The 22728-nt window shown below is 43.8% G+C and overlaps 1 protein-coding gene and 1 pseudogene across 2 annotated transcripts; one reads left to right on the forward strand and one right to left on the reverse strand.

Annotated features, from left to right (window-relative positions):
* Window positions 1–8275: 8275 nt before the first annotated feature.
* On the forward strand, window positions 8276–14825 carry LOC137736044 (uncharacterized; annotated as a pseudogene). The gene is made up of 9 exons (XR_015953586.1): window positions 8276–8292; window positions 10160–10628; window positions 10878–11012; window positions 11179–11278; window positions 11433–11489; window positions 11631–11705; window positions 11902–13198; window positions 13432–13546; window positions 14382–14825. The product of XR_015953586.1 is annotated as an uncharacterized LOC137736044 (transcript).
* Window positions 14826–21154: 6329 nt separating this feature from the next.
* LOC148693042 (uncharacterized) lies at window positions 21155–22064 on the reverse strand. Its single transcript, XM_088680363.1, has one exon. It carries the CDS (start codon window positions 21978–21980, stop codon window positions 21339–21341), a length of 642 nt encoding a protein of 213 aa, XP_088536489.1. The 5' UTR covers window positions 21981–22064; the 3' UTR covers window positions 21155–21338.
* Between the last annotated feature and the right edge of the window lie 664 nt (window positions 22065–22728).

The following is a 22728-nucleotide window of genomic DNA, read 5'->3' on the forward strand; positions in this document are numbered from 1 at the left end:
TTATACAGATATCGACGCCGCCGAATTACCTTTTTCGCTCGAAGACCTTCAGCATTTACGCTATCATTTCGAAGTCTTCTCGGCTGTATCGCTCTTTGGCCTCACGGCCGACGAGGAAAAACGGATAGCACGATTGGATACCTATTTAGACACAAGGAACGCCCGTATTGCATATGAAGAACGAGCCCGTGTAACAAAGGACCAACGAAAATCTTCGGCAGTCCACATCGCCGAAGGAAATGGCTCACCCGCACTCGATTTGGTTCCCACGTCTCGGATACCGGCTTTTACCGAGGAACTCAAAAGTTTGATCGAGGATTTTCCGACGACTGCTACAGAGGATAGTTCTCCGGAAGACGACGACCATGACCCCATGGGCCCCTCGGTCCTCGAACATATGGAGATCAGTATGGTCCACGTCCTACCAGCTGAATTCCAACCGAGTACCCACCAGTCAAGTTTTTTGGACGGGGACGTAGTTGCCGAGGAAGCAACACAAGTAGACTTTGTCGCAAACGACGACGATAGAGAAAACCAGAGCGGGGACAACCTTAAAGCCGCTTTGGCCGAGCTATTTCCCCGCTCCCCCTCGGTTAATCTCCAACACCTGAAGCCGTTGTACGTCACGGCTCACATCGAAGGATTTCCCATTTCTAAAGTGTTTGTCGACTGTGGAGCCACAGTCAACATTATGCCGATATCCGTCATGAAGGCCTTACGTCGTTCTGATAATGAACTCATTCCATCAGGAATCACTATGAGCAGCTTTGTTGGTGACAAATCTCAGACCAAAGGGGTGCTCCCGTTGGAAGTTAGCATTGCCGGCCGTCAACACATGACGGCATTCTTTATCATTGATTCCAAGACCGATTATAACGCATTACTTGGCCGCGACTGGATCCACCAAACCAGTTGCATTCCTTCCTCACTATACCAAGTCCTCATCTTTTGGGATGGCAAATCGGTCGTAGTCCACCCAGCCGATAACCAACCATTTGAAACCAACATGATTCAGGCTCGCTATTATGATGATCACGTCGGCTACATCACCCTCCAAGGCCTTAACGAGGATGGGCGGCCGACGCGAATTTCGGTACAAAAAGTGATTGAGGTCGGCGCCGAGACTGTCCAACAGGATTCGGCGAGACTTGGCTTGGCGAACTTGGTCATCAATGCCGATGATTGAGCACACCACGCAAGAACGGCGTCAGGCCGCAGTTTCATCTACAATGGAACGTCTGCTGGCCCATTGGTACGCCATTACCAAGCAACCACATTCTGGCATCAATTTGATCGAATTTCTGGCCGAAGCAGATAACGGCCCCGTTCTATCGTTCGATAAAGTTCAGGCTGCGCCGGCCGAACTCGAAGACCATCGACCTCAAGTCAAGGACCCGTTAGAGGAAGTTAACGTAGGCACGGCCGAGGATCCTCGAACATTATTTATTAGTGCGTTACTCCCACCGTCCATGAAGGTCGAACTCCGTAAGCTACTCCATGAGTTTAAAGATTGCTTTGCGTGGAGTTATCATGAAATGCCTGGCCTCGACCGAAACCTTGTAGAACATGAGCTACGCATCAAGGAGGGGTGTAAGCCTTTTCGACAACCTCCTCGCCGATTTTCAAACGAAGTACAACTCGGCATTAAGGAAGAATTAGTTCGGCTTCTGAAAGCCGGGTTTATTAGGACCGCTCGGTATGTCGAATGGTTGGCCAATATCGTCCCCGTGTTAAAGAAAAACGGTGCCCTTCGCATTTGCATCGATTTCCGTAATCTAAATCTGGCTACTCCCAAGGATGAATATACGATGCCGATTTCAGATTTATTAATTGATGCCGCAGCTAATCATGAACTGCTATCTTTTATGGACGGTCATGCGGGTTACAACCAGATTTTCATCGCCGAAGCCGACGTCCACAAGACGGCTTTCCGTTGCCCGGGGGCACTTGGTACTTACGAATGGGTAGTCATGCCTTTCGGCCTCAAGAATGCCGGCGCCACATACCAACGAGCCATGAATATGATCTTCCACGACTTAATCGGTACAATCGTCGAAGTTTATATCGATGATGTGGTCGTAAAATCCAAACGTCGTCAAACACACCTGGACGACCTAAGGCAAGCGTTCCTTCGCATGCGCAAAAACAACCTCAAGATGAACCCGGCCAAGTGTGCTTTCGGTGTTTCGGCCGGTAATTTCCTAGGATTTTTGGTACACCATCGTGGCATCGAGGTCGATGAAAATAAAGCCCGCGCCATCATCAGCGCCCCACCTCCGACGACAAAGAAACAGCTCCAGTCGTTACTCGGGCAGATAAATTTCCTCCGGCGTTTCATCGCCAATTCGGCCGGTAAAATGAAGGCATTCTCTACGCTCCTTAAACTGAAGGAGACTGACCGATTTGAATGGCGCGAAGAGCATCAAACTGCGTTTACGCAGATCAAGGTGGCCCTTTCCACTCCACCAGTGCTCGTTCCACCTTGTCGCAACAAACCCCTTAAGTTATACATTTCGGCAGCCGACGAATCCATTGGTTGCCTCCTCGCGCAAGATAATAATGTCGGGCGTGAACAAGCTATCTTTTACCTTAGCCGAAACCTGAATTCCCCAGAGATTAATTATGCACCTGTCGAAAAACTTTGCTTAGCGCTGTTTTTTGCCGCATCCAAACTTCGGCATTACATGCTCCCCACAGTTACGCAGGTCATCGCCCAAACCGACGTAATTCGTTACATGCTGACTCGGCCTATGGTCAAAGGCCGAATCGGGAAATGGACACTCGCCTTATCCGAGTTCAGCCTTCAGTATGTACCACAAAAGGCCGTCAAGGGACAAGCCCTCGCCGACTTCCTGGCACAACACCCATCCCCTTATGGTTTTGAGGGGGGCGACGTCGACATCGGTTTCGTCACCACACGCGATAACCATTGGACTATGCATTTTGATGGTTCCAGTACTTCGTCCTCGGCCGGGGTCGGTATCGCAATTCAGTCGCCGGACCACTGCCGATGGTATTTTTCTCTCAAGTTAGATTTCAGCTGCACCAATAATCAGGCCGAGTATGAAGCCCTCATTATCGGCCTCCATGTTTTACACGATCTGCGGGCCCCCCGCATTCTCGTCCTTGGTGATTCTGAACTTGTGATTAACCAGCTGAACGGCGTGTTTCGCTGCATGAGTTGTACTTTAGCTCCGTATCACATGGTCGCCACCTACCTGGCCGAGTCGTTCGAACGAATCACATTTGAACACATTTCACGTATTCACAATACTGACGCCGACGAACTCGCCCAGATCGCCTCCGGAGCACAACTCATGGGGGGCAAACTAGGTCGAATTGTGGGAATTGCGACCACGGGTCAACGATCGTACCCCGCCTTGATCAATCAGCAAACTCTCCAACGCGCGCACGTAATACGTACAAGGGTAATGTCGCTCCCATCCCTACTAGAACGAGGAGATCCCATAGAAGTATGTGCCGTCGAAGTAGAACCAGAGGATTAGAGAAAGACGATGTTACGGTACCTCGATAACCCCAATGGGAAACACGACCGAAGAACGAAGGTGCTCGCCACGAATTATGTGTCGTATCAAAATGAATTATATCGCAAGAGCGAGGATGGTTTACTACTATTGTGCCTCGGCCCACACGAGGCTGCCCAAGTAATGGCCGAGGTACATGAAGGAATTTGCGGAGCACACCAATCTGGACGAAAGATGCGATGGTTGCTCCGACGACACGGTTATTTTTGGCCCAATATATTAAAGGATTGCATCGAATATGCACGGAGATGCGTATCGTGCCAAATTCATGGACCCGTGCAAAGAGCCCCGGCCGAATTGCTACACTCGGTTACTAAACCATGGCCGTTCAGGGGTTGGGCAATGGATGTAATTGGCAAAATCACGCCGTCATCAGGGGCAGCGAAGCACGCATGGATAATTGTAGCAACCGACTATTTCACTAAGTGGGTCGAGGCAAGGTCATACGCCAAATTAACTGCTAAAGAGGTATGCAACTTCGTAGAGGAGAATATTGTGACCAGATTCGGCGTGCCAGAAACAATCATAACTGATAATGGCACTATATTCACGGCCGATAGGTTTAGGGAATACGCGGCAAGTTTGAATATCCGACTCGAGCAATCTACGCCGTACTACCCACAGGCAAACGGACAAGCCGAGGCAAGCAACAAAGTGTTGATCGGCATCCTTGAAAAAATGGTAAAAGAGAAACCTGGTTTGTGGCATTTAAAGTTATATGAAGCATTATGGGCATACCGAACTTCACCCCGGTCGGCCACTGGAAGCACTCCTTATGCGTTTACTTATGGACACGATGCTTTGTTACCGGTCGAGTTGAGTATAAGCTCGTTGCGAGTAATCGAGCAGAATGATTTGTGCAGTATTGAATACAGTCAAGCGATGCGACAAGAGTTGGAAGACTTAGAAGAAAGTCGAATCGACGCAGGTAACTTGTTGATTGCGCAAAAGAAAATTGCCGAACGAGCATATAACCAGCGTGTAAGACAAAAAACGTTCGGTGAAGGAGAATTGGTTTGGTAAACTGTGTTGCCTGTTGGAATCAAAGACCCCAGGTTTGGTAAGTGGTCGCCAAATTGGGAAGGGCCATTCATCGTTCACAAAGTCCTCGGCAAGGGGGCATATCATTTACGAGATCGGACGGGTTCAGTTCACAAATTGCCGATTAATGGAAAGTTTTTAAAGAAGTACTACCCAATTACATGGGAAATGCAAGAGTAAGACCATTATACTGACAGCAAAACGACCATTGTATTGATGGCAAAATAACCATTGTATTGATAACAAAAAGAATCATTACAAGAGAACAAATACAATGATTTAAACTCCTAGGGGGTCGAGGGGAGGAAAGTCTCAAGGGCAGCTTTCAGCTCTAGCCACTTCGCCTCGCTCAAAATTATCTCAGCCTGCCGCGTCTTCTTGTTGCACTGCAGTTGCTGGATACGCCGTGCGCCGGCAGCGAAGGCCGTCAGCCGAGCCTTGTTAGCCTCGAAATCCTTCTCAAGCTCGGAAGCAGCAGCCGACCTTTGGCGTCGAAGGTCAGAAATCTGACGCTGGAGGTCAGAGATCTGGCGATCAAACTCGGTCAGCTTTGCTTTCTTTGCCTTGAAAGCCTCCATCTCTACTTGGCCAGCCTCATGCGCGACCTTGGCCACCTTCAAATCGTCCTCGGCCTGTAGGGCACGCTCGAAGATAAGAAAGTGTTGCCGAGTCCGCTCCAGGAGGTCGGTTAGGAAAGAGATGCCCTCCGGGCTCAGGTGACCACCGCTGGCGAGGTCATTAAGACATTCTCCAACAGAGTCAAGGCCCTTGCACCGGAGAGCTTGGGAGGCAGTCAGAGACAAGACTTCGTGCAGCTTCACGAAGACTTCGGCGGGCGTGGCTCCCGCCGATTCGGCCGGAGCTGCAGAGGAGCCGGCCTCACCGGTCGTGCTCTGAAGAATAGCGTCAAGCTCCACTTCCCACGACGGCTGCACATAAAAGAGAACTTAGTGAAGGAAAGAAAGACGTGATATAATGCATAAAAAAGGGAAGTGTTTTAGACCTGCCGAGAAGAGACTTCGGCCATGCCCTCTGGGTCATTGCTCGAACCCAGGGAACTTAATGGCCAAGCCCAGTGCCTTAGACCGCTACGCAATTCACGCGGCCGGTGGAGGTCATCTACATTTGATGGCCACGATGGCGGCCAAGAAATGTAAACAACGCCCCTCGGCGCATAAAATTGCCGGTGAAATGAATGTTCGGGCACCTGACATTTAATAGTTTTTTTTAAAATAAAAAAAAATAAAAAAAATAAAAAAAAAATAATTTAATTCACACAAGGAAAAGCAAGACTTACAAAGGCCGAAGAGACTTCCTGCGGAGGAATGGGAGGGTCTTCGTCCTGCGGGTGGATCGGCGTTTCAGCCGTGGCCTCAGGATCGGCAACAGGTCTCTTGCCACGATCCGCCGCAGTAGGACGTGGTCGAGCGGTCGCCTCGACGACCGAAGGAGGATGGACGGGAGGAGAGTTGACTGGTCGACGACGGCGTTCCAACGGAACTTCATCACTCTCGCTCTCGACATCCTGAACAAAAGAGATCATTTAGCATTACGACCGGAAACCTAACAAACCAAGAGTAGGAGCAGAATTATACCTCCAAAACGACCGTTGGAGTCGAGGGAGCTTCGGCAGGTGCAACGATTGGATCGGCTGGGGCAGCCGGCACAGAAGGAGAGCCGGCGGGAGTAGGCGTCCCAGTAGTGTCACTGGGGACGACATGAATTTCCCGGTCGCCCTTCTTCGCAAATTTCTTGACGCGTTTAGAAGGGCGATGGGCCTCCTCCGCCGGCTCGGCCTCTCGGTGGGGGCGTTTGGAAGGGACCGTCCGCTCGGTGACAAGGGTCCTCTTCTTGGGCACAAGCTTCTTTACCCTTGCCACCGCGGCGACCACCTCGACCGTCTTCAACCCGCGACCCCCTGAAATAGCAAAGTAATTAGTAACAAGTACAAGTGAGTTTCTCTGTTTCTGGGTAACAAGGTAATTAGTCAACAATATACCTTGGACCGACTCCTTAGGTTGAGTCAAGGGCGCTGGTCTGGGCCGGTCACCAAAAACTTTGCTCACCACGTCTTCGGCCGAGGCACCGAAGAAGTCGCCAGTGTACTACCAGTCCCCAAATGTGTCGGTGCCCAAGGATTCCGGAACGGTTGGCCGAAGACGGAACTTCTTGCACCGATCCTGAAACTCTTGCTCCATCGACCGGCACTCCCTCTCGGAAGAACCAGAAAGACGTCCCCGGCTCAGGAGGGAACGATAGACGATCAGGGGTACGGGGCAACCTTGGAGGTAGCCGAGCTGTCGGGCGACAAAGTGAGGCTGGTAGACCTCCCAACCGGCTCGGCGGGCATCGCAACCAAGAGGAAGGTCGCGAGCCAGTACGATTGACCCCCAGGACTGACGAAGGCCTGCGTCCTCGGCCGCGGCCCAAGTTGCCGTCGGGAGCCCGATTGAAGCAGGATACTCCTGGCGCCGGCACACCAGGAACTAGTCGTCCGAAAGGACGTCGAGGCCGAAAAAGTGCTTGAGGACCTCGTCAGCCCGGTGAGGAGGAGCCGGTCGAGAGGCAAGTTGGGGGCCGAGGGCGGCCGAGCGCTGGAAGGCGGGGACCTCAGGCCGAAGGGTGGAGAAATAGACCTGCAGCCAGAGTTGGAAAACCCAGAGGGGCCCATTCTGGTGCGGGTCAATCTTGTTGATGGTCGTCTCGGCCAAGCAACGAAAGAGGTTGGCAAGAATAGCCGAGCTGAGCGCCAGAGAATGACCACTAGCCAGGGCCTGGGCCACCGGCATATTCTCGACCAAGCACTTGTTCGACTTGGTACAACAAATAAATTTGTTGTACCAATAGAAAAGGAAGGCTTCGTGTTCTCCCTTCTTGAGACTCTCCTCGCCTCGGCCGGCAAAGTGGAGAATCAGAGTGTTGTAGTTGAAGAAGTTCTTATGAAGCTTCTGAACTTCTTCTCTGGAAGGCTCTCGATCTCCTCGGCTGAGCGTTTCGACGGCCCGCTCGTCGAAAAGTGCCTTCAGGTCAAGAAGGGAGGGACATCCAGAAAGAGCAGCGTCAATTGGGAGGCCGGATGGTGGAGTCCCAAGAATGGCCGAGATGTCGAGGATAGTAGGGCCGAGGGGTCCGAATGGAAGGACCATGGTGTTGGTGGCCGAGCACCATAGAGTCAAGGCCGCCATAAGCAGCTCCTTATCCATGGTAATCTCCATGGTCGATAACAGGATGGCATCATAGATGCCGAGGGCTTTCCATTCCTCACCGAAGATTGATCTCATTCGATCCACCCAGGCAGCCCAGGCTGTAGTGGTCGAGGGCCAAGCTCCTTGAGGCCGAGCCAAGCACCATTTGGACCAGTCGAACCCCTGGAGCAGGGGTGTTAGGCATTGCTCTTTGAGAAGATTGGTGATACACGACGGCACTGCATCCCTGAAGAGGGGGCCCAGAATCTGATGAGAGGTAGCCATGTCATTCTCAAAGCGTAGTGTTTTGATCGCATTCCGATCAATGAAATCTTTGCATTTGTTGATCTCGTCAGAGAGCTTCGAGATAAAGGAGGCCATTTGGAAAGGTGATAGGAGATAGTTTGGAAAACTGGTGAAGAAATCGCAGAAGGAAGAACTGGAAGGGTTTTGGTTTGAACAAGTCTGAGAGAATTGGGATTTTGGAGTTTCTGAAAGCGTAAGATGCGAATGGTGGAAAAGTGGGTATTTATAGGCTTTTCAGAATGAATATCAAACGTCTGAAATTCGGAAGGCGCTGGAATTAAAAAAGCACTGGTTTAATTTTGGGGGAAACTTAACCCGGAAAGATTCCAATCATTTCGGATATTTTGGGAACCTGCGAAGAGGGGATCGAGGAGTCGAAAATCCAGGACGCACGATCGCGTGCGGCGCCAGTTTTAAAGCATTAATGAGGATAAGACGTTCCAGTTAGGGCACGGTTTCGAGGCTCACGATTGAAAGTTTTAAGAGCAGCGGAGAATCGACACGTGGCCACGCGTTGGGGGCAACGAGGAAAGTGCAATCATGTCTCATAAATGCGCAGGAATAACGGTCATTAAGGAAGTAAAATCCAAAAAGCAATAAACGTTTTCGCTTCTTCAAGGTCGAGGCCCGACCAAGAGTTAACGGTCGGCGACCTCAGAAGCGAGGGGGCAATGTTTGGGCCTAAAATATTATTGCTGGGCCGAGCAGCAGGATGCGCTCGGCCCAAGGTGATGACAAATAATATGGGCCGAATAATAAGGCCCGGGCCAGCTGGCAGGGTCAGCCAAATCCTAAAAAGTCCAGATAAATAGAAAGGTCGAGGAAGTCCTGGTACAACTAGGATTCTCGACCAGCAAGGAATGAAGTCCCGAAAAGAAGGAAAATTCAGAATCCCAGTGGGAGTAGGTTTGTTCGAGGAAGAGGCAAAGTGGGACAAGGACTCCCAATCCAAATCGGAGTCGGATTCAAGGAATGGGGCACTATAAATACAAGAAATCATGCAAACGGAAAGGAGCTTGAACTCAGCATACAATTGCCCTGCGCAAAACCTCTCAATCATCTTGAGATTTTTTCCTTTTCTTTTTCCTGCCGACACACCTTCAGTTTGGATAAACAGCACTATGGAAGCAACCGGCGAGCACCTTCAGTTTGGATAAACAGCACTGCTGCCGCAGAATCAGCCGACCAAGAAGCATCTTCAGTTTGGATAAACAGCACTGCGTCGAGGTCGACCGATTATCTATCCAAGTCTCGGTCGAGGAAGGTTTTCGAACCTTTGTTGGCAGAGGTCACCTTACTAAGCTTTCTCGGCATAGTTAGGTGTTACGAATTACATTGCTCGGCGTACTGGTCGCCGAGTGGTTTTATGATTGGATACTCACAGGTGAGTTTCAGGGTTCGGCATTCCGACGGCCGAACTACGTTTACCATCAAGACATATATCACGTTCGAGTACCTGTGCCCATACACCTTGGTCTCGATTCGACGTGCTTATACTCTCACAAATATAATCACAGTGACCGAATCGGGCTCGGACGATTTGTGAACTCCGCAGAATTAGCAGCCTTGTCTTCAGGCTGTAGAACCCAGAGACCGAGAGTGTTCCTTCCTCGGTCGCAATCGCAAGTTAAAGAAGTCAGCAACGCGCTCAAAGCTACATCAACAAATTTTACTCCTCGGCCAGGCTCGGCCGACGAGTTGGCACGCCCCGCATTCGACCGAAGGACGTAGTTAGCTTATTAGTTACTCGGCCTGCGCGCCACGTAGGTTTTGTAATTTTTAGGATCAACAGAAGTAGATTTAAATTTATTTATTTTGTACATATAACACTTAAGAAATTGAATGATATGTATATTTATTAAGTGGCCTTAAATTTATTATTGTAGTTTGGGTTGAGATTTTTAGTAAATTTTAGAATAATATTTTTTTTGAAAATACCTTGCTCGACGTCACAATGTGATTGTGTCGCAAAAGCACTTTGTGCGACGTCATAATTTATAACTGCGTCACACAATTGTTAAAATTTTGGCGGTTTAGTTGAAAAAAAAAAAGGGCGCTTTTTTAGGTTTAATTGGAAAATAGTCTAGACACTACCCACCCATCTGTCTCTCTCTTCCCTCTAGCTCACTCGGTCTCTCTCCCCTCTCGCTCATCTCGCCCTCTCTCTCACTCCGTCTCGCTCACGCTCAGAACCAAGTGCTCTTCCTGCTTATTTTCACACAGCACAAGCTCACAATCTCCCCTCTCCTTACCCGGATGACGTCGTTTGCTTCGGTTTCCTCCGAAGAACAACTTGGAGTTGAGAGTTCTTTGTAGCATTAAGGAGAAGGAAAGTGTTAGAGAAACCAAAAGGGTCAATGGACTATCGGTGGATAAGGTCCAACGGGCGGGTTCGGGTTCTGGGTCCGATTCTGAGGGGGGATAGAGTCAGGAAAGCGGGTCTGAGGAAGTGGGTTTTGATCGGGATTGGCCTCCGTGGAAGAACGTACCTCAGAGGTACAAGCTCATTGGGACTACTTCGCTTGCCTTTGTCATCTGCAACATGGATAAGGTAGTTATGTGACTCTGCTGGCTCTGTTTTTATTTCTCACATAGGCATTCATTGAACAAGTTATGGGCTTGAAATTTTCAGCTTAAGCTTTGATGCTTTTGTGGTGAAAAGGAAAGAACTTTGATGCAAAATGCAATTGGACGTAGATATTGGGTTGTGGGTTTACTGCATTTTGGTTTTAAATGAATTAAGTTTGTTCCTTTTGCATGTGGAATTGATTAAGTTTGATTTTGGGTGTTTGATTGACAGGTGAACTTAAGTACTGCTATAATTCCAATGTCTCACCAGTTTGGATGGAGTTCATCCGAGGTGGGATTGGTTCAATCGTCGTTCTTTTGGGGGTATGCATCCCGGAGGTTGGCTTGCTAAGATTTTTAGTGGGAGGTTTGTTTTTTTAAAAGATCGTTTCAAGTTTTTATTATGTTATTTATTTATACGCAAAACTATGCAGTTCATCCGTGGTGGGATTGGTTCAATCCCCAAATGCTTGTTTATTGATCTTTTGGCAGGGACAGGTATGCATACTCATCTATCATTTTCTTCTATGCAGAAAAGTTCTTGAGTTTGGAGTGTTAACTTGGTCTTTGGCTACGTCACTTGTCCCTCTTGTTGCTGGATTTACACCTGGTTTAGTTTTGTCAAGAATTTTGGTACGCTCATTTACAATATATTCTATTTACTACAGACTCTTGTAAATCAGTTCAACTTTGTTTAGCCTTTTGTTTTCATTCTTGATTTCCAACTTATTGTTGGTTTGAGTATCAAACCTACCTGTTACTGAGAGCTCTTTTCTTTGAAGTACAGGTAGGAATTGGAGAAGGCATTTCCCCATCCGCCACAATAGACCTTTTTGCCAAGCATGTATGACATTCTTTTATTTAGTTTGGTCCATCATAGATTCATAGGTGGTGTTCATGAAGCATTATTTTGTTCAAATTCAGGTTGTCTACTGGGTCCATTTCTTTGTGTTTGAGAATCCTAATAATCTTTTACCTGGTACAGCACAATACCCTTGGAAGAGCGTTCACAGGCTGTAGCATTTGTCTTTGGTGGTCTGAGTATAGGAAGTGTTGCAGGGTATGTTGCAATGGTTTTTGAAGATTTATTTATATTAAAAAATGAAAAGGGGAAAGTCGAATCTGTGATTATGAATACAACGTGAGGATGTTTTAATTTTTGGTGTCATTCTAAATAAGATTTGGTTTTCTTATGTCTATATTTGTCTAGATTTGGTTTTCATTGATACCCATTTGTAACATTGGACTTCTTGCAGGTTTATTCTGGCTCCTCCCCTTATCCAAAATCTGGGTTGGGAATCTGTATTTTACATATTTTCCTCTTTGGGGATTGCATGATAAGTAGCTGTCTCAAACACTCAGAATTAGTGGTCTCCTTTTCTTTTTGCTAAAGAATTGATTCCCTTAACTTCTTCTCCAATGTGAAAACTTATTTATTTGTTTATATCAATATGCCGGGAACGAAAACAATATTCTTTTTCCTTTTTTGGATTTTTTGCCAAGCACCACCCATCCATCATGATTAATTATAAAAGAACTTACTTGGCCAATTCATCGTTAATAGCTCTCTTTTTTCCTCTTTTCTTTTAGAAAAATATGAAATGTTATAAAAACTGAAGTCTGGCAATATGCTCATGTTGTTTCCCAATATATATATATATATATATATCTTGAAGGTATTCGGGGTTTCAGTTTCTCGAAGGACAAGCCTCATGGGTTGGTGAATCAATTCCACATGAGCCTTTAATCCCTTTTCCATTATCCTTATTTATTTGGAGAATGCTTACTTCTTTTCATGTAAAAATGCACAGTTGATTACTTATCTGAAGATAAAGTTGACTAATAAATCAGTGGTCAATTTAGTATTAAGGGCCTGTTTCTTTGAGTAGCCTATGCCTTCCGATCATTATCTTTTTTGCTCAGGAAAAACTGTTTCGTTTCGGAATCATGAGATAGCTTCATAATACTCGATTCTTCTATTTCATGATTATTAACACTTGACACGGCACCACTGTTGTTTGTGCCTATCATTTCTCTCGCATTGTTCTTCACTACATTGTCTCTTTCTGATGCAACTAGTACCATTTTGCTAATGTCTGATGCATGACAAAATTTTGTCACTGTGCATGCCAGTAAAGTTGACTCTTCCAAAGACTACGTATTTATTTGTACAAAGCATACTTCACAAGAAAAATTGTACTTGATCTTGATAATGATTTGTCAGTGCTTCAAGTCATTGATAGTGTGGTAACTATACCAGATGTTGTTGGCAAGATCATCATTTCAAGCATATGTTTGTGCCTTATTATTCACGTACCAAATTTCTTGCATAGTGATGATTCTTTTTATTCTCTTGGAAATACTTGATAGGGTCCCAATCAACAGATGTGAAGTCAAGGAATTGGCCATTGATGTGCTCTAACCAATGTAGAGTGAGGAGGTTTTTAACATGTGCCAACGTTTAACTCACAAAGAAAAGAATGCAAGATAAAAGTTGTTACAGTTCCAGTTTATAGTTTGTAACTCCTCGCATGAGTTTTCTGCCCTGATATTGTTAAGTTTCAGTATCTTCGGGCATTTTACCCGTTGGTTTTGCTATTGTTTTAACTTTTACATATTATTAACAGTCTTGCTGTGTATCTGTTTGTATGCTATATTGCAAGAATTATGCATGACTTTGCTAGGCTTATTATTGAGATTGTCAAAAATTTCATTGCACTTTGATGTGTTTAAAAATTAAAACAATATCATGTTCCTTTGTGTTGATGGCACGTCTGTATATGTAGGTTTAATGAATTTGGTGTTGATGGTGGCCCTGCTGCAAAGGACTTGGCTCCCAAGTTTAATGTCTTCAAGAAAAATTTGTCTGCTAAGCTAGGGGTTACAATACCAGAGATAGACGTAAGTCTTTTTATTACATTCTTTGCAGTTTCTCCCTTGGATTCTATGGTCATGTTGCGCATTTGTAGTTTGACTTTTGATATCAGAATTCAGATTTCAATTAGATTGCTCAGTTAGTGGGTCGTTTCCCAAAAGCGAAAATGGACATAGTCATGGAGTTCAACCCCAATTCTTTTGAATTGGGTTGTAATTCCGATTGATCTTTTGTTGATTTCTTATTTTGATGTTTCTCGTACCAGACAGTCTTGTTAGTGTTCATGAGAGCAATTTGTTCTAAACATGTGTTGAAATTTTAAAACAAGCTGCATTATTTTCGGTGATTAGATTGTGGTAAATATTCCCTTCCAAGTATATTTCTCTTCATTTTTCTTGTGCATTAACCTTAGGTTCCTCAATCTGAGCATACCGGGTCTTGATTAAATTCAGGATAACCTGTTTGTATCATAGCATTTGTTGGATTTTGCTGATTGTTGGATTATCTAAGAGAATTACTGGTACAAATATTCCTCAGTTGTTGCTTCTGTGTTTGGCATTATCATTTTACACAGGTTGTTTTGTTGGTTAATTGGTTTTAATCGGTTGTCTTTAAATATATGCATTGGTAATTGGTTTTGATATATATGGTTTGTTGCTTATGAGGGCATTTCTTGGATTTTTTTTTTTTGTGTTTGGTGAAATATTAGGACTTAGGTTCAATGCAGTTTTCATAAATTGGATATTTTTGTTGTGACTAGTGAATCATACTTGCAAGTGGATTTCTGGTGGTATATAGCATTCCTAGTTTGATGACTATTTAGCATTCCTAGTTTGGTGACTCGTTGTTGTTGCTTAAAAGCTCGGTCGTCGTCATGCATGGCAAGGTTATTCGGTGTATAGGGAAGGTGCAGGTTCGTGAGACAGATGCCCCCCTCTTCCAGATCAACCACAAGACAGGTCATCGCCCTGACGGAGGAAGTGGCAACCCTAAAAGGTCAGCTTGCGGTCCAACAAGCAACACTGTAGGCGGAAGTAGCAAGCTGAGATTGCAGCCCAGTTTTCAGCCCAGGACAAGAAGATAAGTATGATCTTACAGGCCTTACAGATGTCCGGCCTCCAAATCCCGATGCCAGCACGTGATCTAGCTCCACCTTCGACCTCCCAACCACTTCGCCCAGCCGATACCCAGTAGCCTAATGCATCAAGCCTAGAAGACTACTTGTTGTAGTTTTTTCTTTTATATTTGAACATCTTGTATGTACATTTCTATATATTTTATAATTAAATATCTTTTCTTGGTTTATTAATTATTGTTTAGAATTTAATTACAATATTTATTAAAAATTAAATAAAAAATATTTTTGCCAAAAAAAAAAAAAAAAAAAAAAAAAAGGTTTGATGCATCAGTGTCTTTGCGCGACGGATAACCTACATCGTGTAAAGTACTTTTGCACGACATAGGGACATGCGTCGCACAAAGGAGTTTTGAACAACGTAGGGACATGCCTCGCGCAAAGTGTCTTTGCGCAACTCATGTTACTTCTTCATCGCGCAGACTCTGCTTTCACTGCCTTGGCACGACAGTTGGTGCGTGACAAAGGTACCTACGTCGCGCAAACTGTTTTTTGTACTAGTGATCCCACTATTTGTGGAAATGACCAATTTATATTTGTGTCTATGTGTGGCTAATGGCCTAGCAAGCTTGAGTTACATATAAATTTATATGGAAGATATATGCATTTTACATAATACTTTTGAGGTCAAAATTGGATCAAGCTAATCCTCTTACAAAACCACTAAGCTTAAAAGCTAGTGATGATTAATACATCGAGGGGGATGAGACTAATGTCTATAACAACAATCAAGAGTGATGGTAACCCAACCTATGTGAATGGCGATCCCATGAAGTAGGTTCATATAGGTAAAAATAAGTCACTTGTTGATTGGGCGTGCATTATCAAATTTATAATATTGTGAGTTTACCCCTATGGTGTAAATAGTGCAATTACTACAGCGTGCAAGGATGAACTTATGTTCTTAATGAATTCCATAGCTCGTACCTTTGGATGGTGTGCTTGACTGCAGTGCATACTTGATGGGTTCACCTATTTGAGTGTGGGAGTGAGGTCGCTTCCTATGAGAGCTTAGGTAGGTGCATGGCCTGGTCGGCAACATGCTCGATTCTGAGGATTCATTGTGGATGGTTAGTCCTATGATCCACACAAAGAAATATTGGTTCATAGAAAATTTAATTTTCACCAAATTTCTGTGAGTTACGACTAGCTCGTCCTAAGGTTGGTTCGTAGTCCAGAAGACACCATTTCTGATGCATTAGATTCTCACTTTCCCTTAGTATTTCCTTGTCCTCTCATTATACTTGTGTTTCTCTAATTCCGTTCTTCTTGTGAGTCAATTTGTATTTAGAAATATGTGGCTGATTGTTGGAATTTTAATTGGGTATTTCAAAATACAACTCTTCATTAATAACTTTAATATTATTCAACTTGTTTTAAAAGTCCTAATTTCAATTTTATTTGTAAAACCAAAACTGATGCATTATAGGAGGTGTATAATGTTATTATTTGACTATGCAATAATCTTGAATTCATAATGGCCAAACGTTTTTCAATGTGATTAGCCCTATAAATTAGTATTGCATAAATTAAAAGGAGTATGGTAGTTCCAGTCGAGTCTTCTTCATTTCTCTACGTCTTCAATCCTTCTACTTCATCGGTCGCTTCTATACCAAAGGAAAGAATCGAATTGTTCACTCAATCCAAGTATTGTGAGTGTACGTGTACAAGGATCATATGTTGTTGTATCCTGAAAGGTAGGGTGCCATAACCTGCTACACCGAGACATTGTCTTAGAGGAGCAAAATCTACTCTTAAGGACAGTGATTACACGCCTCATTCTTGATCATTCCTCATATAGGGAATGGATATGGCGGAATGAGAGTCATTCCCCATTCCTGATCATTCTTCCATTTACTAACACTTAGGAATGAAAAAAATGTGTGGGACCCACTTAATATAAGGAATCAGACTCCCTAAACTCCTAGAATTCAATTCTCGACATTGAGGTAGTAATTGTTAACAGAAATGCAGAAAACAAAGAGATGCAGAAAGAGCATGTATCGAAGAAGAAAAAAGAGAAGGGAATGAGAGAGAGAGAGAGAGAGAGAGAGAGAGAGAGAAAGTAATTGATTACATTGGTACTGAATTGATATTTACAACTATGAGAATACAATTTATATAGCCATCATAACGAGCTTGCAGCCTAAGCTATTTAACTAACTAATTTTGGTAACAACTCTAACAACCTTTAGATATTGTCAACATCCCCCCTCAATCTCAACTGGGATTTCCCAGTTTGAGATTGAAGCAAACCATTCATCAATCAACTTTCCAAAGAAAATTAGCCCCTCAAACTGATTTCTACACCGCTGTAGCAACTGTTTTCTTCGTGATAAGGTTTCCAATATTTCACAATCAACATTCCTAGAAGACCTTCAATTTTCACAATCGAGAATGATCAAACAACAAGCTTACAATCACAAACATCAAGAAACACAACCTTCTTCGGCAATCGGCCTTAATGGAGTTGCACACAATAACAACAAACAAAACTTGTCAAGAGCGTTACTCCAGCTATCGGCCTTTAAGGAGTAACAAACTATTTCTGAGATAGAACTTTTCACTCCGGCTATTGGCTTTATGGAGGAAACAAATTGCATTCAACACACTCTTGGCAATCGGCCGTCTGGAGTGCACAAATCTCAAACAACCAAGAACTAATCACGCAACAAAAAGGAATGGTTATCGGCCTTTGTATTCCTTCAACAATCTTGCAGTATTCCTTCAACAATCTTGCAGAAAATAGCTATCGGCCTTAACAGATAAACTTGCATACAAGAAACCCTATCGAAGAAAAAAAAATTTCACTGCGGCATTTAAGCAAACAGATGGAGTGCAGAATTTAGTAGCAGAACACAAACCAAACTCAAATCCAGAACCTCCGTAGAAACAGAGCAAACTTTGGATTGCAATTCTTAGGCATTGAAGACAATGGTGGTAATGTGTCATTGAATCCTTTTTGAAATTTAATTGAATTGGGGGAGAGAAATGTCGAAGCTTTTTCAGAAGGTTGCTGAGTTCTTCACCAATCAGACTATGATGGGAATGGACAAAGCTGGCAACTGTTACTTCGCCAGAAATAAAGAGGTCGATGGCATCATGAAAGAGAAAAGATGGGTGGCATTAAGGGTGACCCATCAAACAGTTGGACTGCACAAATCTTTTCCCTGTTGAAAAACCCAAATTCGAGCACCAAGAACCTTCACCAAGAACAACAAATCATCCCACACAAACAGAGCAACAACATATGAGACAAAATAGCAAACACTTGGCTTGCACTGATCTTCCTTTCCCAAGAAACTTCCATAGACAAGCACAAAAACCTTTTCCAAAACACCGACGTTTCTCAGAGATCAACAATCTTTCAGAAATACAGCAGCGGAAATCAAACGATCACCCATGGCGATGATACCATGTTAACAGAAATGTAGAAAACATAGAGATGCAGAAAGGGCATGTATCGAAGAAGAAAAGAGAGAAGGGAATGAGAGAGAGAGAGAGAAAGTAATTGATTACATTGGAACTAAATTGATATTTACAACTATGAGAATACAGTTTATATAGCCATCATGACTAGCTTGCAGCCTAAGCTATTTAACTAACTAATTTTGGTAACAACTCTAACAACCTTTGGATATTGTCAACAGTAATTGAATTCCCCGAAACAAAGCCTATTAGGAATCCACCTTTTGTACCGATATTACCCCTATAGTTTTTTTCTAATTCCGAAACACCCCTTGCAGTTTTACCTTCCAACCCCTCTACAACCCCAAACCACCCTCTCAATCTTCTGTCTTTCCCAAATCTACCACCATGAATGGACACAATAACAACCGTACCCACCACGCCTATCACAACCCCTCCTAAAAACACCACAAATATAACAACCACCATATGTAGAATTATCGCACCCATCCTCGACTTCAACAATCAAAATTTCAAATTTAGAGAAAATGAAAAGAGAAAAAAAAAAAAAAAAAAAAAAAAAAAAACCCATCAGCCAAACATCATACCCACTATGATCGATAATAGGTGACCCGCTCAGGAAGCATATATGAGATCTCTTAACTTTGACCTACTCACTGGCTTTCACAAACGCGTTGGATTGAACAACATTGCAAGCCATGGTGGGAGTAACAAACAAAGTGGAGAGGAAGGGCATAGAGGAGAGAGATGGAGGGTTTCAGAAATTGGGGCTAGGGGTGGTGGCTATAGGTGTAACTAGGGTGGAGGGCAAGGAAAAGTGGGGATGGGGGAGGGCTATTGTGGCTAGGAAAATAAAGCCTTCAGGATGAAAGGGGCGGTGTGGGGAAGACAAACACAAGGGTTTTGGGTGGTGGGGGGCAAATGGAAATAACCATCTTCTAACAAAAAGAAACCTCTTTAATTATTTTATATATAGATAAATTTTGGTATATAAAATTAGCTTGATTTTTTTTTTCAACAATAAATTAGTTTGATTAATTAGTATAAAAATAATTTATTTATATAAGAGCAATTTAGTAATCATGCTAGCTTTAATTCTGATTCCAGTGAATTAGTAAACAACTTATATAGAACCAACATCAGTCATCTCCGATTCCAAACAGTTTTAGTAAACAACTTTAACAGGAATCTAATTCTACTTCCACCTCATTCCAATTCCTCCTCAATCCAATTCCTCTTGAATTCAATTCCTCTCAATTTGATTATGGATTCATAAACACGCCCTTGGTTTATTTTATTTGATAAATTGTGATAATAATATTGTGGTATACTAATATTAATTTTATGTGATTTATTGTAGAAGAAGTAGTGTGACATCCCACATCGTCTAGGGGAGTGGATCCTGTAAGCCTTATATGTATATTCTCATCTCTACCTAGCATGAGGCCTTTTGGGAGCTCATTGGCTTCGAGTTCCATCGGAACTCCGAAGTTAAGCGAGTTCGCGCGAGAGCATTCCCAGGATGGGTGACCCACTGGGAAGTTCTCATGTGAGTTCCCAGAAACAAAACCGTGAGGGTGTGGTAGGGGGCTAAAGCGAACAATATTGTGCTACGGTGGAGTCGAGCTCGGGATGTGGTGGGGACCCGGACCGGGATGTGTTAATTTGGTATCAGAGCTTATCCCTGGCCGGATGTGTGTCGACGAGGACATCGGGTCCATAAGGAGGGTGGATTGTGACATCCCACATCGCCCAGGATAGTGGATCCTATAAGCCTTATATGTATATTCCCATCTCTACTTAGCACGAGGCCTTTTGGGAGCTCACTGGCTTTGGGTTCCATCGAAATTCCGAAGTTAAGCGAGTTCGCGTAAGAGCATTCCCAAGATGGGTGACCCATTGGGAAGTTCTCATGTGAGTTCCCATAAACAAAACCGTGAGGGTGTGGTAGGGGCCTAAAACGGACAATATCGTGCTACGGTGGAGTCGAGCTCGGGATGTGGTGGGGGCCCGGACGGGGATTTGTCAATTTGGTATCAGAGCTTATCCCTGGCCGGATGTGTGCCGACGAGGGTGTCGGGCCCATAAGGAGGGTGGATTGTAACATCCCACATTGCCCAGGAGAGTGGATCCTATAAGCCTTATATGTATATTCCCATCTCTACCTAGCACGAGGCCTTTTGGGGGCTCACTGGCTTCGGGTTCCATCGAAACTCCGAAGTTAAGCGAGTTCGCACGAGAGCATTCCCAGAATGGGTGACCCACTGGGAAGTTCTCGTATGAGTTCCCATAAACAAAACCTTGAGGGTGTGGTAGGGGCCTAAAGCGGACAATATCGTGCTACGGTGGAGTCGAGTTTGGGATGAGGTGGGGGCCCGGGCCAGGATGTGTCAATTTGGTATCAAAGCCTATCCCTGCCGAATGTGTGCCGACGAGGACGTCAAGCCCCTAAGAGGGGTGGATTATGACATTCCACATCGCCCAGGGGAGTGGATCCTATAAGCCTTATATGTATATTCCCATCTGTACCTAGCACGAGGTTTTTTGGGAGCTCACTGGCTTTGGGTTCCATTGGAACTCCGAAGTTAAGCGAGTTCGCGCGAGAGCATTCCCAGGATGGGTGACCCAATGGGAAGTTCTCGTGTGAGTTCCCAAAAACAAAACCATGAAGGTGTGGTAGGGACCTAAAGCGGATAATATCGTGCTACAATGGAGTTAAGCCCAAAATATGGTGGGGGCCTGGACCGAGATGTGTCAAGTAGCATTCGTGGTCAACCCTTCTCCTCCGAAACTGGTAAAATTTGGTTACCACAATTATAATAATAGAGTTTTAGTGGCTAGTACATGACCAAATACAGAGATGAGCCAATCTAAACAAATGATTATTTTATGCAACTAAGAGGGCATGTTGATTGCTCTTGTAGAAAAAGAAGCACGTATTGGATTGCCTTGTTGATTAGTTTTCATCTTCAAGCTAGTCATGTATCCCAAATTCATAATCTCTTCCTTTTCTTAGTGTAGCTTAAAATAGAAATATCTCTCGTAATTAAAAAAAAAATAACTATTAAACTTTAACATCAATTAAATTTTGTACCACTCACAAATAAATATAGACAAGAATGAAGAAAACAATAGGTACAATTATCAAATCTTTCTTTCTTCTTATGCCCTTAATTAGCTAACAGTAAATTTTCAAATTAACTTTTCTCTTGATAAAAAAATGAATGTAATTGTAAAAACAAAAAGGAAATTAATTAGATGAGTTCTTGCTCTTTTTGTTTCCACTTCCCTATATATTTACATGGTGAAAACCTAACCTTGTATTCAGAAATAGTTTCAAGCTTAGGCGACCATAATTGCTCTTTAGACACAACAAGCTGTTCATAGTGATTTTGCAGCTCAGGTGTGCTACAAAGAAAAGTACTACTACCAGAACTAGCAGCATCATCAGACGACCCATTTATTTTCTTGTGACCTCTTGCAATTAACCTTGTTATGAACTCCGGTACCACCTTGATCAAGACCTTTCCATCCGAACTCTTTATGTACTCAAACGGGCACTCCCCAAAATTGATAGGAGCTGCCTTCTTGTTAGGGCTTGACGATGAGCCTAGGGCAGCAAGAGTCGAGGCTGTGAGGACGCTGCATGCGAAACGATCAATCGGAAGAACGAAATAGGTCTGGCCATGCATGAGCTCGTCGTCGATGGCTAAAGCCGGAATGGGGTGGCCGATGAAGAAAGAGTCTGCGTGGCAAACCATTTGGTCTGGAAACTCAAACATGATCTCTCCAGCGATGTGTTTTCCTTTAAGGAGTCTTGTGCTGCCATCTGAAAATATTACTTTCACATCTGAGTTAGCGTTTTTTTGGAAACAGGGAGAAACTGCATTGCCCATATGATTGGATGGAGCGAGATGATAGTTAAGGAATTAGGAATGTAGTTGGCTTTTAGATAAGGGACGACGGGAGAGAAAGGGTGTTGGGGGTTTTATATAACAACTATACAAGAGGGCAGGGATGAAATTGACTTGGATAAAGTCTTTGCATGTTTTCTTTAGGGTTTGAGCATGCCGGTGGTCAGTTATGTCGGCTTTGACAATCTCTCTCGTGTTAGGTGCGGCCTTAACCACTCAGATAAGTAGTTAATGGTCCTTTTCAAACTTCAACCAGATCACAACCAGTATGTTTTCGTTTTGTTTTCTGTTTAGCACACTCTACGTTACCTTAAATTCGATTTTTCAGTCATAAACGTAGGATGCAACTAATATACAGATGACGTCATTATCTACGAAATGGGATAAACTATGGAAGATTTTTGTAATTATTATTTTGACTTTAAATGCATACATTAATTACTACTATATACTTATCGTGTAAAATTTTATTTTTTTTGTAAATTTAAGAAGAGAAACAGAAATCCATTTCTTTTTCACTTTGTCTAAATTCCTTTGAATAAGTCCCTCACTCAATAGCGAATTCAGAATTCTAACCTCGAAAGTTATGTAAAAGGTTTAAAAATAATTCAAACGAAATATATGAGTACATTGATAGTTTTTCAACCTGTTATGGAGGACCAAAAAGAGGGTTTATTTTTTGTTTGGTTATAAAAATCTAAAGATAATTGTTCTCCATTAAGATTTTTTT

Source organism: Pyrus communis, chromosome 11 (assembly GCF_041283825.1).
Source record: "Pyrus communis isolate YQ-2024b chromosome 11, ASM4128382v1, whole genome shotgun sequence".
Classification (NCBI taxonomy): Eukaryota; Viridiplantae; Streptophyta; class Magnoliopsida; order Rosales; family Rosaceae; genus Pyrus; species Pyrus communis.

What these genes read in the sequence shown, in the direction of transcription:
- LOC148693042 (XM_088680363.1), bottom strand. Translation starts at nt 21,980, where the DNA reads ATGGGCAATGCAGTTTCTCCCTGTTTCCAAAAAAACGCTAACTCAGAT.